The sequence below is a fragment of the Colossoma macropomum genome, unplaced genomic scaffold (genome assembly GCF_904425465.1).
Source record: "Colossoma macropomum unplaced genomic scaffold, Colossoma_macropomum, whole genome shotgun sequence".
NCBI lineage: Eukaryota > Metazoa > Chordata > Actinopteri > Characiformes > Serrasalmidae > Colossoma > Colossoma macropomum.
In genome coordinates this window covers 37,148,153-37,160,352 of record NW_023494799.1, presented here as the reverse complement: position 1 = coordinate 37,160,352, position 12,200 = coordinate 37,148,153, and the positions used below count along the sequence as shown (strand labels likewise).

The window sequence follows — 12,200 nt, the reverse complement described above, 5'->3', positions numbered from 1 at the left end:
CTGGCGTGACAGTGGGCCCTAGAGGGCCTCTAGGGGAAGGTTTCTGTGATTGTGTCCACTCTTTGCCTTTATTACTGCGTCTATTCTTTTTTCAGGAGACTCGTTTTTGTTTTTTTCTTTCTTGCAGTTTTTCAAAAAGTCTAGAGGGATCATTTTTGATGACTCTTGTAAACACCTCCAAAGTTCAATCTAAGTAGGTGGAAATCCAGTGTTGTCGTCTCACAGTGGACAGATGGACAGAAACACTTGTAGATTTTATCAGTGGAGCTTGATTTTCTCCTTTTGGAATTCCTGTGTTGTCACTCATTTTTCTTTGACCTTCTCCTTCCTTATCCAGGTGAACTATCATATCTAATCTGCTCAGAGGTTAAAAGCTGTGCATGTTTATTTGCTCTCAAAAGAACTAATATTAGAATAAGGTCAAATAGCATTAATAATACAAGTAGTGGTGTGTCAACATGTTTTCCTTGTGACTCCCTGGTATAAGTAGTGGTATTCATTCAACACTCGGGTTTACTAATCAATTCTTAATGCTAATTAAATCTCAATTCAATGTTAAATCAAGCCTGTCAGTGATGGAATTTATTAAATCATGTGATAGGTGGATGTGTGCAAGAGCAATCTGGAACCAGATGTGTGTGTGTGTGTGTGTATTTATCCGTATTTATTGGACAAACTGGCTGAGAGAATCCATCTTAATTTAGCAGCTGCCTAAGCAACTTAACTGTAAAGTGATAAAATGGTGATAAACATTAACCAAACCAACAGGGGTTATAGACTATATATATATATAAAAAACTATAAATCCACGATCATCTACAAAGGATGCCTATACAGAACAGTCTGCTTGCTTCAGTGTGGTGGTAAAGGCGGTAAAAGAATCCCATTCAGGATTAAAGGTAAAGGAGCACAGAATAAAATACAGTAAGAAAAAGCTTTTCATTAAAGTGAAATTAAGTTCTGGCAAGTGTCTGCCTGGCCACTGGTGGTGGTGGGCGATATAAAGGCTGATGAGGCCATCAGTCTGCCAAACACAGCATTAGAGGACTGTGTATGAATAAAACTATTATTTCTCAGCCTCGTGAAGCTGATGGAGAAAGTGAAAATGAAAATCTTTAACTTTTTTGAGCTGACATAAGGGGTTATTGGCCTCCATTAAGAGATTATGACCATAATTGCTCCTTTTTTGCCAGTTCAACTAAAAAAGAAACTGTCCATGCACTCTTAAAACTCAATATTTCATTACAGTCAAATAAAAGGAAATAATACAGTGCAGTTCAGTAAAAGGTGTGGTTGTAGTATAATGCAAACTTTAACTTGGCCACAATGTTTTTATCATTCTAGTAAGAAGAGACAGGAATTGCAATCGTCACATGGACTTCACTGTCCGAGAGTTTGTGGCCGCTTAGCTTAGCCACCCGCCTTCTTCCCTGCAGCCTTTCTGGCTGAGGCTGTGTGGAAACGATCTGTTTTGCCTGATAAACGAGAGCCGAGACAATTTTTCAGTCTGATACCTGACGCCATGTTCTGAGGATGTAAAATGTGCACCGTACCATCTGCCTACAGCATCAAGCATGTTTACCCAGCACAGCTGCATTACTACAACAAGCTCATTTATGTTTGGTACAATAAATGCCACATCATCCTTTGAGTAAATGGTTGTGCACATTTCGTTCTAAATGCAAATACTGATATGAAGTGATACTGAAGTGCAGTTACTTTGAATGACCATATACACCGATCAGGCATAACATTGTTTCTACGCTCATTGTCCATTTTATCAGCTCCACTTACTATATAGGTGCACTTTGTAGTTCTACAGTTACAGACTGTAGTCCATCTGTTTCTCTGCATACTTTGTTAGCCCCCTTTTACCCTGTTCTTCAGTGCTCAGGACCCCCACAGAGCAGGTACTATTTGGGTGGTGGATCATTCTCAGCACTGCAGTAACACTGACGTGGTGGTGGTGTGTTAGTGTGTGTTGCGCTGGTCTGAGTGGATCAGACACAGCAGTGCTGCTGGAGTTTTTAAACACCTCAGTGTCACTGCTGGACTGAGAATAGTCCACCAACCAAAAATATCCAGCCAACAGTGTCCTGTGGGAACAGGGTAAAAGGGGGCTAACGAAGTACGCAGAGAAAAAGATGGACTACAGTCTGTAATTGTAGAACTACAAAGTGCTCCTATATAGTAAGTGGAGCTGATAAAATGGACAATGAGTGTAGAAACAAGGAGGTGGTCATAATGTTATGCCTGATTGGTGTATGATCATAACTGTATAAAGAAATAAATCTGTCAAGTTATGACCAGATGGAACCAGTTCTTTTTCCCTCTTCCCACTGTATTCAAAAGACATTTACAGCTTCTGTCAAATCTGGTTAAATCAAAATATATCAGACAGCCAAGAAAATATACAGAAATGATGGAAACATCCATGTTTACACAAAGCAAAGCAACACTGTTGTGGTACGGAAGGATGACCACTTATTTACACATTGAACTAGATGGAAATGGCTGATTTTAATAGTCAAATGGTGACCAGAGATCGTAATCTTAGAGTAGACTACACTACTGAAGTGATCACAACGTGCTGGAATTTCACTGTGCTCCCAGCTCTACTTCAGTCTCAGAAACAATTTAAATAGGGTGCAGTTACACTAGATTAAAGATTCTTAGATTAAAAGTACATAAAAGCAAAACATTCAACCACCCCATCATGTAAAAAGTCAGAAAAAAAAAACATTGCATGGACTGGAAAAGACAATGATTTTGATAAGATATGAAGACAAAACGAAGACACTGCATACAAATAACTTGTGTCACCAGTGAAGGGGAAGGACGCAACACCTGACTGAGGCTATGTACTACAAGTGCTCGCAATTTTGAGATGAAAAAAAAAAAAAAAGTAATGCATAGAGTATCATTTGAAATATACAGACTTTGTGGACTGCATGACAGTTCAAGTATTAAACACAAACCACAAATCGTTTCAAATAAATTATTGTTATCATTACATCTCCATAAACATATGTGTAAAAATACAAAAGGGCAAAGTGTTAGAATTATTTTCAACATCCTCAGGTACCGCACTATACGAATCAAAGTAAGAACAAAGAGTAAAATGTAAATGTCTCAGACTGTCAGGCTTATAAGCAATTTTATAAAGTTTGGACCCAAACTGTTCCGCTTTCGTTTGATGCTTGGATGTGGATGAGACGGTACTTGTGTAAGTTAAGAGCAGCTCAGTCTAAACAGTCGAATGAAAGTGAGGAATCCTTGTTTATTTGTTCCTCACAATGAATTAAATTGGGGTCTATACGGACAGTGATTGCATACTACTTGTGTGTTTCATGGCCTTCGGGTGAACCCAGGGCAATTTAAAGGTGGAATTTAAAAAAATTAAAAGTACTCCAGGATTTTACCATCTGATCTCTATCTTCTGTAGCATACAGTCAACTACAATGGACAATCTTCTTATACTCAGCTAAAGAACAGAAAAATTACTGCCTCAAGAAACACAATGTGTAAAAGACTCCACATCTGTAAAGCATCTGCCCATTAGAATCTATTTTAAATGCATGTTGTATCTTTGGGTCTTCTGTTGTTTTACTAAGTACAAAAAAAATGACTGCCTGTGGTAGTTATCTGTACGCTTTAGATACACCAGACAGAAATGAAGCTATAAAACACTGGAGTATCCTTCTAAGGAGAAACCTAATGACTAATTAACTACCGTCTCCAATACAGCTGACCTATGACGTAAAACATTCACATTATAATTGCATGAACCAAGCCTGAAACCTCAAACTATGCAACTGCATCTCTTGCAAAAATAATCCTTTTTTGTATTATACAACAGTTAGTTCCAGTCACGCAAGCTGATTGGTTGAGAAGTGTTTTTTCACAAACACTATCACGCCGCTGAGACGCCGTTGCTAAGCAACGACTTTGACAGCTGTAGGAGACGCTCAAGCCATTTGAACGTTTTTATAAACAGAAAATGGACACTTTTAAATGACATTTAAGTCACATTTGACCGACAGCCGATTTGGTCAGACTCTGAAGATGAGACGACACTAAATTCCCAAACTGTCATCACCACTGAGCAGCTTTTCAGTCGGCAGCTGTGACAGAAGAACAGCTAAACAACCTGGAATCAGCCAGAAATGAACCCAATACCATTCGCCAAACTAAATGGGCTGTAAGATACTTTACAGACTGGCTGGAACAAAACAACATTAATACTGATCTGCAAAAAATGACAAAACTGAGCTAAACTTCATATTGTTGCAGGCTCAGTCTGATTTGGTCAGACTCTGAAGATCAGACTACACATTTAGCAAATGGTATTGGGTTCATTTCATGTTTAGGTTTCTGTCGCAGCTGCCGACTGAAGCTGCTCAGTGGTGATGACAGTTTGGGAATTTAGTGTCAACAAGCTGCTCGTTAAGGAACTATAATTTGGTGAAGGAACTGCGAACATTAAAACATATTAAACGCCGCGTTCACGGCCCAGTTTATTAATTTATTACTTTATTTATTTAACTGTTGTATAAAAGCAATAGAACACTCGAGGTCATGTGTTATCGCGAATAACATCACGGCTGTGATGATCAACGGCAACCAAATCACAGTCGCGATGTTATTTCGCGATAACACGCTCCCTCTGTGTTCTGTTGCTTACCTAAAGCACTAACTGAAGGTGGCACACAAGGCACATTGTGCGCCACATTCCGATTCAGTGCTGCATGTGAACTGTCAAAGCTACGGCCAAGAAAGCGTTAGAACATTCTGAGCCGGTCCAATTCCTGCTCATCCTGCTCTAATCCTGCATAATAAAGAGACAGTGGGGAAAAATCTGACAAAAAAAGGATTCCTCACTCTCCCTGCAAAGTTGCTGGCATAAAAAGGGGAATGAGGGTCATCCTGCAAGTCCAGTGTGGTGGGGTGGTATTGGACAGACAAGTCAAGGCCTCCAGACGAAAGAGAGAAAGAAAAAAAAGAAGAGAGAAGTTACCCTGGCCTGGGTCTTCTGAAAATTCGGAACCTAAAGACACAACGAATTGACGTTTGATGCCAGAATGCGTACCTCTATGACCATTTTCTTAACCTAACAGTAAACACTATGCTATAACAGTTTTGGTAATCCAGGCCCTGGTGAGTAGTGCTCAAGATGATTTGTGCTCTAGCATGTAATAACGGTACATGATGCCCACGACGGCAGCCGCTACAGCAGGAATCAGCCAGGTGGTCCACGAGCTGAACAAAGAAAAAACAAGTGAACGGTCAGCGGTGGACGATGGCCAGTACCGATTCATACATACAGACCTTCACAGGGCACAATGTCTCACCTGGACTCTTTTGAAGTTGTGATGTAAACTTCCTAGAGAAGGAAAGATGAGGAATAGTTAAGAGATGTTAAGAGAAGGATTAACTAAGTATGGGTTTATGTACAAGGAATTTATGTAAAACGAAGCAAAGACTGCTTAACGAACAACTCGCCTACACATATTCTAGTTCAGGCCTGTGCCGGTAACAGAATCCTCTTATTCAGGTGACTATGTGGAAAATAACCACAGAAAACGTTTAAACTGGGTTGATGGGTCGGGGGGGGGGGGGGGTCGGGGGGTGGGCATACCCCATGGCAATTACACTGAAGCACATGCGGAAGAAAACAGTTTGTCGAATAAGAGAAAATAATACAGTGCAGTTCAGTAGAAGTTGTGGTTGTAGTATAATGTCAACTTCAACTTGACCACAAAATTGTTATTATTCTAGTAAGAAAAGAAAAGAATTACAAAGGTCACATGAACTTTACTGTCAGAGTTTGTGGCCGCTTAGCTTAGCCATCTGGCTTCTTCCCTGCAGCATTTTTGGCTGAGACTGTGAGGAAACTCTGTTTTGCCTGATAAATGAGAGCTGAGACATGATTTTCCTGAGTGGCTTTTTGTGCATGATACCAGGCGTGTTTATCCAGCACTCAGTACAAGCACAAGGCAACGAAATGCAGTTAGCGTCTACCAGACGCGCAAATAGTAGCAATAGTGCAAAACGGGCAAATGTGCAATAATAGGCATAAATACAACATATAACTGTTGTCAGAAGAAAACCTTGTATCTCCAAAATGCTAACTTTACAGGAAAAGGAAAAAACATACTTTAGATTTAATGTAAGTTAATGGAACTAGATTTTTTTCCAAATCATTTTGGGCCATTTCTTTTGGTCTATTCAAAAACTGTCAAAAACTGAAAAATGACAAAAATGGAGATATGCGGTTTTCTTTCGGCAGCAGCGATATATATGAAATAAATAACTATATGAACGATATACACACATATCACAAATATATCTATGAATATGATATATATATATAATATAAACATAGTATATATGGTGTTACATGTTACATACTGTTAGAGTAAGCAGTTATGTGTTGTATTCAACATACAGTGAACAGTCTTTTGTATGGAAATGCTAAGGATAACATACAACATACAAGTATAAGTATTAGGGGAGAGGTGTGGAGTTCAGCATACATATGTGTGAGCTTACTACTGTTGCATGAAATAAATAAATAAATAAATAAATAAATAAACAACTTTTTTGGTACTTGTGGTAAAAGAACCTCAACTATCAACTTGATTAAGTGCCACTGGGCACAGGTCTACTCTAGTTTATTACATCCATTCTAGACAAAAGATATGCTGTTAATTGAATGCTGTGTTATTTTCTTACCTTTTTAGCCTCCTTTTTTCTGTCATTCTAAAAAGAACAAAGAAGCAATGCTTTTGTTAAATAGTTCCCATTGATGCATCTGTTCAGTGTTGTTTTGACACATTTGCTAAATTCAAAAACATTAAAAATGAAAAGCTGCATGTGAAACGTAATGCAATGCTTAAACCAACATTAAGTCAATGCGTGAAGACGATGTTAATGACTGTGAAATGTTTTCCTGATATCTTTACTCTGATTGCTGCAGCATCACTATATCTACAGTATAAAGACTACAACAGAGTCTCATACTGATCCCACCAACACCTGATACTGTCCACGGCCACAGAGCCTACTGATTATTGATTTTGATGTATGCTACTGTCTTAATCCACTTTATTCTTAAGGCTTTATTTATAGCATGTTGTATCATGTATCCCAATTGATCATGCTCAAAGTCTACGTCTCACTACATCTGCAGACTGGTAGAGACAAGCTTTTCTCTGGAGCTAAGTTTTTCCACTGATAAGATAAGCTAGCTTTTCACTGAACACTCTGTACTCATAAACAATGTAGGGGTGGGCAATATGGCAAAACTCTAACTCTCAATACTTTCATGACACACAACATACATGACAGTATTTCTCTTTCTGAGGTTTGATATATCGATACAGACAAACACCCGCAGCATTCAATCCAATCCAACGTGCAGGTGGTCGGCGTTCTTTAGAGTTCCACAATATGCTCAGAAAAGCAACTGTGTCAACAATATAGTCATAATGCCCACCCCAGCACAAAGTCAACAAGGCTGAATAGAATAATACCATGTGCAGCTCTCCAATGTAGTACTGTTGGAGCATCTCTCTTGCATCTGTGGAATGGCCAACATCTTCAAAGCTCTCCGTTGCATCTGCGCCTGCTTGCTCCAGAAGCACTTCTTCACCTCCCGGATGCTGTGAAACAAAGAATCTTATGATTTAAGTTAGATCTTATCGCTAAATCAGTCAGTTGACTACTTTTTAAACCCTACAGAAGGAGCAGCTCCAGGTGTTAAAACCTTTTGGACTCGGTACAATCCAATATATCCAGTGTTTTTTTCCCTCCACTTGTCAATATATAATGGGGAATTCCACCATTTCAAAATTGCACAATTCATGTAACTGAGACATAAAGTCATTCAGCGTGTGTGAATTGTAGAAAAACTTACCAGCTCATATTTCTTTATACGGGTGATGATGGGAAACAGGGTTGTAATGTCAGAATACAGAACATACCTGTTTTATTTTTGATCCAAAATGACCAGTGAACCTACATGTGCCTGCCTTATGTTTTACATGTACTGCTGATTATGGTAAAAGTTGGGAAAAACAAGTTTTCCTTAAGTGTCTTTTAGAAAGTACATCTTAGGCCGAAACAACATACATGACAGTATTTCTCTTTCTGAGGTTTGATATAGAAAGTACTGTCTCAAAACTTGTCTAAACAATGTCCCAGGCTCTTTGGTCTAACAAGTTTGTGAGGTAGTCTGGTTCCTATAACTAATGCAGTGAAAAAGTTTTGACTCTAACTTTTCTTAGAATGGAGCATTTTATATCATACCTCTGAATGACTTTGTTTACTTCTTAATTATTTAATTATGTAGAAATTTTGGAAAATAGGTGAAATCGTCCTTTAACTACATAACCCATGGCAATTACACAACAAGTGTTGTAGTGCTGACATGAGCTTCTCTAACGATCTATAATTCCCTTAAGAATGTAGAAAACACTTCACTGCTATGTTACACAGGCCTCAAATCTTGGTTAGAAAGTAGGGCTATTTCAACAGCCTTTCACCAAAATATCAACTGGTACTAATTCCTGGCATTTAATTACAGTTACCAACAAACTACTCGAAGAGCCTGTCCACTAAACTGAACGTGTATGAGACAAACGTAATTTCGATAACGATCTAATGTACAAGTTCATGTATATGTTCATCTTTTAACCTCTTAAACTCCTTGAGACCACCGGTGGTTCCAAAACACACTTCGTCATATTCTTCATAACTTTAATATTTCATAAGCTACATTCAAAATGTAAAGATCTGCTCTTTCTCTCTTTAACCAAACTTGTCACAAGCAGATTCCTGACGGTTCAGATGCGGATTTTTTAGCGCAAGACGCTCCACCGTTCAAACACAGCCTTACAGAGCGCACTGCGTGTCCTCACGTAGTAGTGTGGTTTGTCAAAACATAGCACGGAAGAAAAGCTACAGATTACTGATCGTTGTTCTGCTTCAGAATCAACATTATCAGTTTTCTTTTCCAGTGGGCAAAGGTTACCATGTGATTCCATGGACAGCTTGCATTTGTTGTATGTGACTACTTTATCCTTCATTTTAATCTTTTTTAAATCCTTCAGACCACCGGTGGTTCCAAAACGCACTTCGTCATATTCTTTATAACTTTCATATTTCATAAGCTACATTCAAAAGGTGGGGGTCGTATGAGAGCTGTAACTGTCTTCTTTCCAGTCAGATAGATGGGTGATGTAATTTTAAACCCTTATAATAAAGGAAGCTGAACTCTCAATTTTTTTTTCTACTGAAAGTCGACCCATTTTTCCACAAATCTGAGCTTTAAACTATAAAAACAGCTGGCGTCTCTTCAGTGATCTGCTCTGTAAACATTATTTTTATAAAATAATACAAAGAGCGTCTAAGACTTTTGGCTTTCAGCAGTAAATTGTAAGCATACAGCAATATGTGTGATCATAAAACACATGTTCTGTTAATTTGAGGGGAGCTTTTACCAAAAAAATAAATAAATAAATAAATAAATAAAACAAAAATGTACATTTATTTCATGCAGTTAGTGAATAACTTGCCTTACGATTTGGTCAAATAGATTCAGATGGACAAACCAAAATATACCCTGGTCAATGAGTTCAAAGAAACACTGTTGTGCAGATTCACCTGGTAAGCTGACTGTCAATGTCAGACCAGCAATTAGCCATAATTAATAGCTTTGCTGGCAAAAACGTGATCCAGTTTGGTGGGATTTAACATTTACACCACAGTTAACCTAGCTACATTATGTATGACAGGATTAAGTAACCGGTCCTTAGGTAAAAGGCAGTTAAGCAACCAGTTCAACGTCCAGGCCGCGTTTCATAATGTCAGTTAACTACTCGCTCGTCCGTTCTATATAGACAGAACAGCTGGAAAGAACAGCTTAACAGTACCGGACCTCGGTCTAGTTGTGCTCCGCTTTTCATAAGCAAAGTTAGCTTAGCTTAGCTTAGCTTAGCGTAGGTACCCCCGTTATCGGCCACCTCAAAACAAAACATCGGGAATCTAAGCTAACTGTAAATAAATGAAAGCACTTTACTCACCCAAATCAATGTTTTTCGGGAGAGATATGTGTGTAGATTAATGTCCAAGAGTCACTTGACATGATGAGAAAACAGTTTTTTCAGTAATAACGTTTTTGTTTACTTTGACACTAGTATCGCTAGAACGACGGGGGTCAACCAATATCGGCCACCTCACCTCCGGTTTTCCGTAACTCATCTTTCAGCCTAAAATTCAGCGTATAAAGTTGTAAAAAAAAACAAAATATACGTATATATTCGTTAGTAAAATGTGACGTTATTGTACTGTTCATGATTCAGCTTGATTTGCTTGTTTAACTAAGGCCCTGTCCCATTTCACCCCTCGCCCCTACCACTTAGCCCTTACCCCTCTGTTTTGCGTGTTCACGCCTAGGGGTAAGGTGTCCCAATTTTAGTTGAGATGGAGGGGTAGGGCGAAGTGTTGGGCTACATGGCCCTCCAAACCGAGATTTTTCAGAGGCTCCAAACGGAGAGTTATCAGAAAAAAAGAAAAACCGGCAAGATGGCTGAACAAGAGACCAAACAAAACACACAAATGTGAGAATTTTATCCGTTAAAAAATTACAATAACTATCGTATTATCCTAGTTTAATGTTGTTTCAGTGTATTATGGTCGTTTTCTTAATAACAAGCATAAAAAATCGCTAATAGCATGCTAATGTTTCGGTAGCTATCTAGCTAACTTACCGTTCCACCTTAAATAGTCCGGCAGTATTGACGCCTGAAGTGCCAGAATGTAACTGCTGCACACTATTGCGCCATTTAAGGCGGAACGGGAAAATGTGAACAAGAAGCTGGCGAATAGCTGACTTCACCTCCGTATCACCAAAGAATTAGCGGTGGGCGAGAATAAATAACTGTTTTATTCCCCCTCTTTGAAGGCATAAGATGTCCTAAGTGTAACCAAAGCCCAGCAGCGAGGTTGCTGAACTTTTCCCTTCTCTGCGGTCACTGAAGACGGGCTGGCTCGCCTACAGAGCAGCGCTGGTAGCTGTTAACGAATCAGTGCATTTTTTTTTTTTAATTTGAAGGTTGTCCCATTTTGTAGGGCAAGATTTCAACCACTACCCCTTGTAACTCAGTTCAAAGGGGTTAGGGTTAAAAAGAAGAAATGGGACTGGGCCTAAGTATGGAGTACAGCTCTAACTGTGCCAGTCGAATGAGAAATCGCGTTTAGCGTCATTCCTACCAGACTCAATGCTTTACAATGGTTTACAGGTACTAAGCTAAGCTAAGCTAAGCTAAGCCACCCACAACAACCCAAAGTGATAGCCTAGCTAAGCTAAGCTAACTTTGCTTATGAAGAGTGGAGCACAAGACCGAACTCTGGTACTGTTAAGCTGTTCTGTCTATCTAGAACGGACGAGGGTTCAACATGATCGCCTTACCTCCTCTAGAAAACTCGTAATATCGTAAACTTTGTCGTGGATGATCAGCCATGTGTCTTTGCTCATGTTGTGAGCTTGAACCTCTTCCAGCGTGTAGTACTGAACATCGCTTTCCTCCTGGGCCGCCTCGGATACGTGATTTCCATCTCTGCCGCCCTTACTTGTGTCGTTGGTCTTGACCGATCTATCGGTTTCTTCCCCCATCCTGGCTCGGGTTCGGCGGCTTCTGCCCACTCAAGTCTACCCAGCTCCGGCTACCGTCGCTAGCGCCGCTGGCTGACTTCCACAGGCACGGAGTGGCTCGCTGGAACCTGCCGCGAGGAATCGTCCAATCGGATCACACAACGTCACTGCACGCTCAACAGTTGCCCCTGTGAGCAGGCAATAGAGAGGGTTTCTCTATCTAGTCTATCCAATCAGAAACAACAGCCGAGGATCATGAGACCCCAACAGACACGGACGTCATGAGTATTTTATGACCACCTCCTTGTTTCTAAACTCGCTGTCCATTTTATCAGCTCCGCTTACTATATAGGTGCACTTTGTAGTTCTACAGTTACAGACTGTAGTCCATCTGTTTCTCTGCATACTATTCCTCAGTGGTCAGGACCCCCATGGACCCTCACAGAGCAAGTACTATTTGGGTGGTAGGTCATTCTCAGTACTGCAGTAACACTGACGTGGTGGTGGTGCGTTAGTGTGTGTTGTGCTGGTCTGAGTGGATCAG

The 12,200-nt window shown here is 39.7% G+C and overlaps 1 protein-coding gene across 1 annotated transcript; it reads right to left on the bottom strand.

Moving 5' to 3' along the window:
- Positions 1 to 4,587: 4,587 nt before the first annotated feature.
- LOC118819373 (cytochrome b5) lies at positions 4,588 to 11,774 on the bottom strand. Its single transcript, XM_036587128.1, has 5 exons — positions 11,474 to 11,774; positions 7,536 to 7,664; positions 6,736 to 6,762; positions 5,352 to 5,383; positions 4,588 to 5,259 (listed from the first exon to the last, which is right to left on the bottom strand). Exons 1-5 carry the CDS (start codon positions 11,675 to 11,677, stop codon positions 5,169 to 5,171), a joined length of 483 nt encoding a protein of 160 aa, XP_036443021.1. The 5' UTR covers positions 11,678 to 11,774; the 3' UTR covers positions 4,588 to 5,168.
- Between the last annotated feature and the right edge of the window lie 426 nt (positions 11,775 to 12,200).

Bases quoted from the DNA above. Each gene is read 5' to 3' on its own strand.
- LOC118819373 (XM_036587128.1), bottom strand. From the start codon at position 11,677: ATGGGGGAAGAAACCGATAGATCGGTCAAGACCAACGACACAAGTAAG. The intron at 6,763-7,535 runs GTATTATTCTAT...TGTTCTTTTTAG, and splicing joins ACATTGGAGAGCTGCACATG to AATGACAGAAAAAAGGAGGC. The intron at 5,260-5,351 runs GTGAGACATTGT...TTCTTTGTTCAG, and splicing joins ACAACTTCAAAAGAGTCCAG to CTCGTGGACCACCTGGCTGA.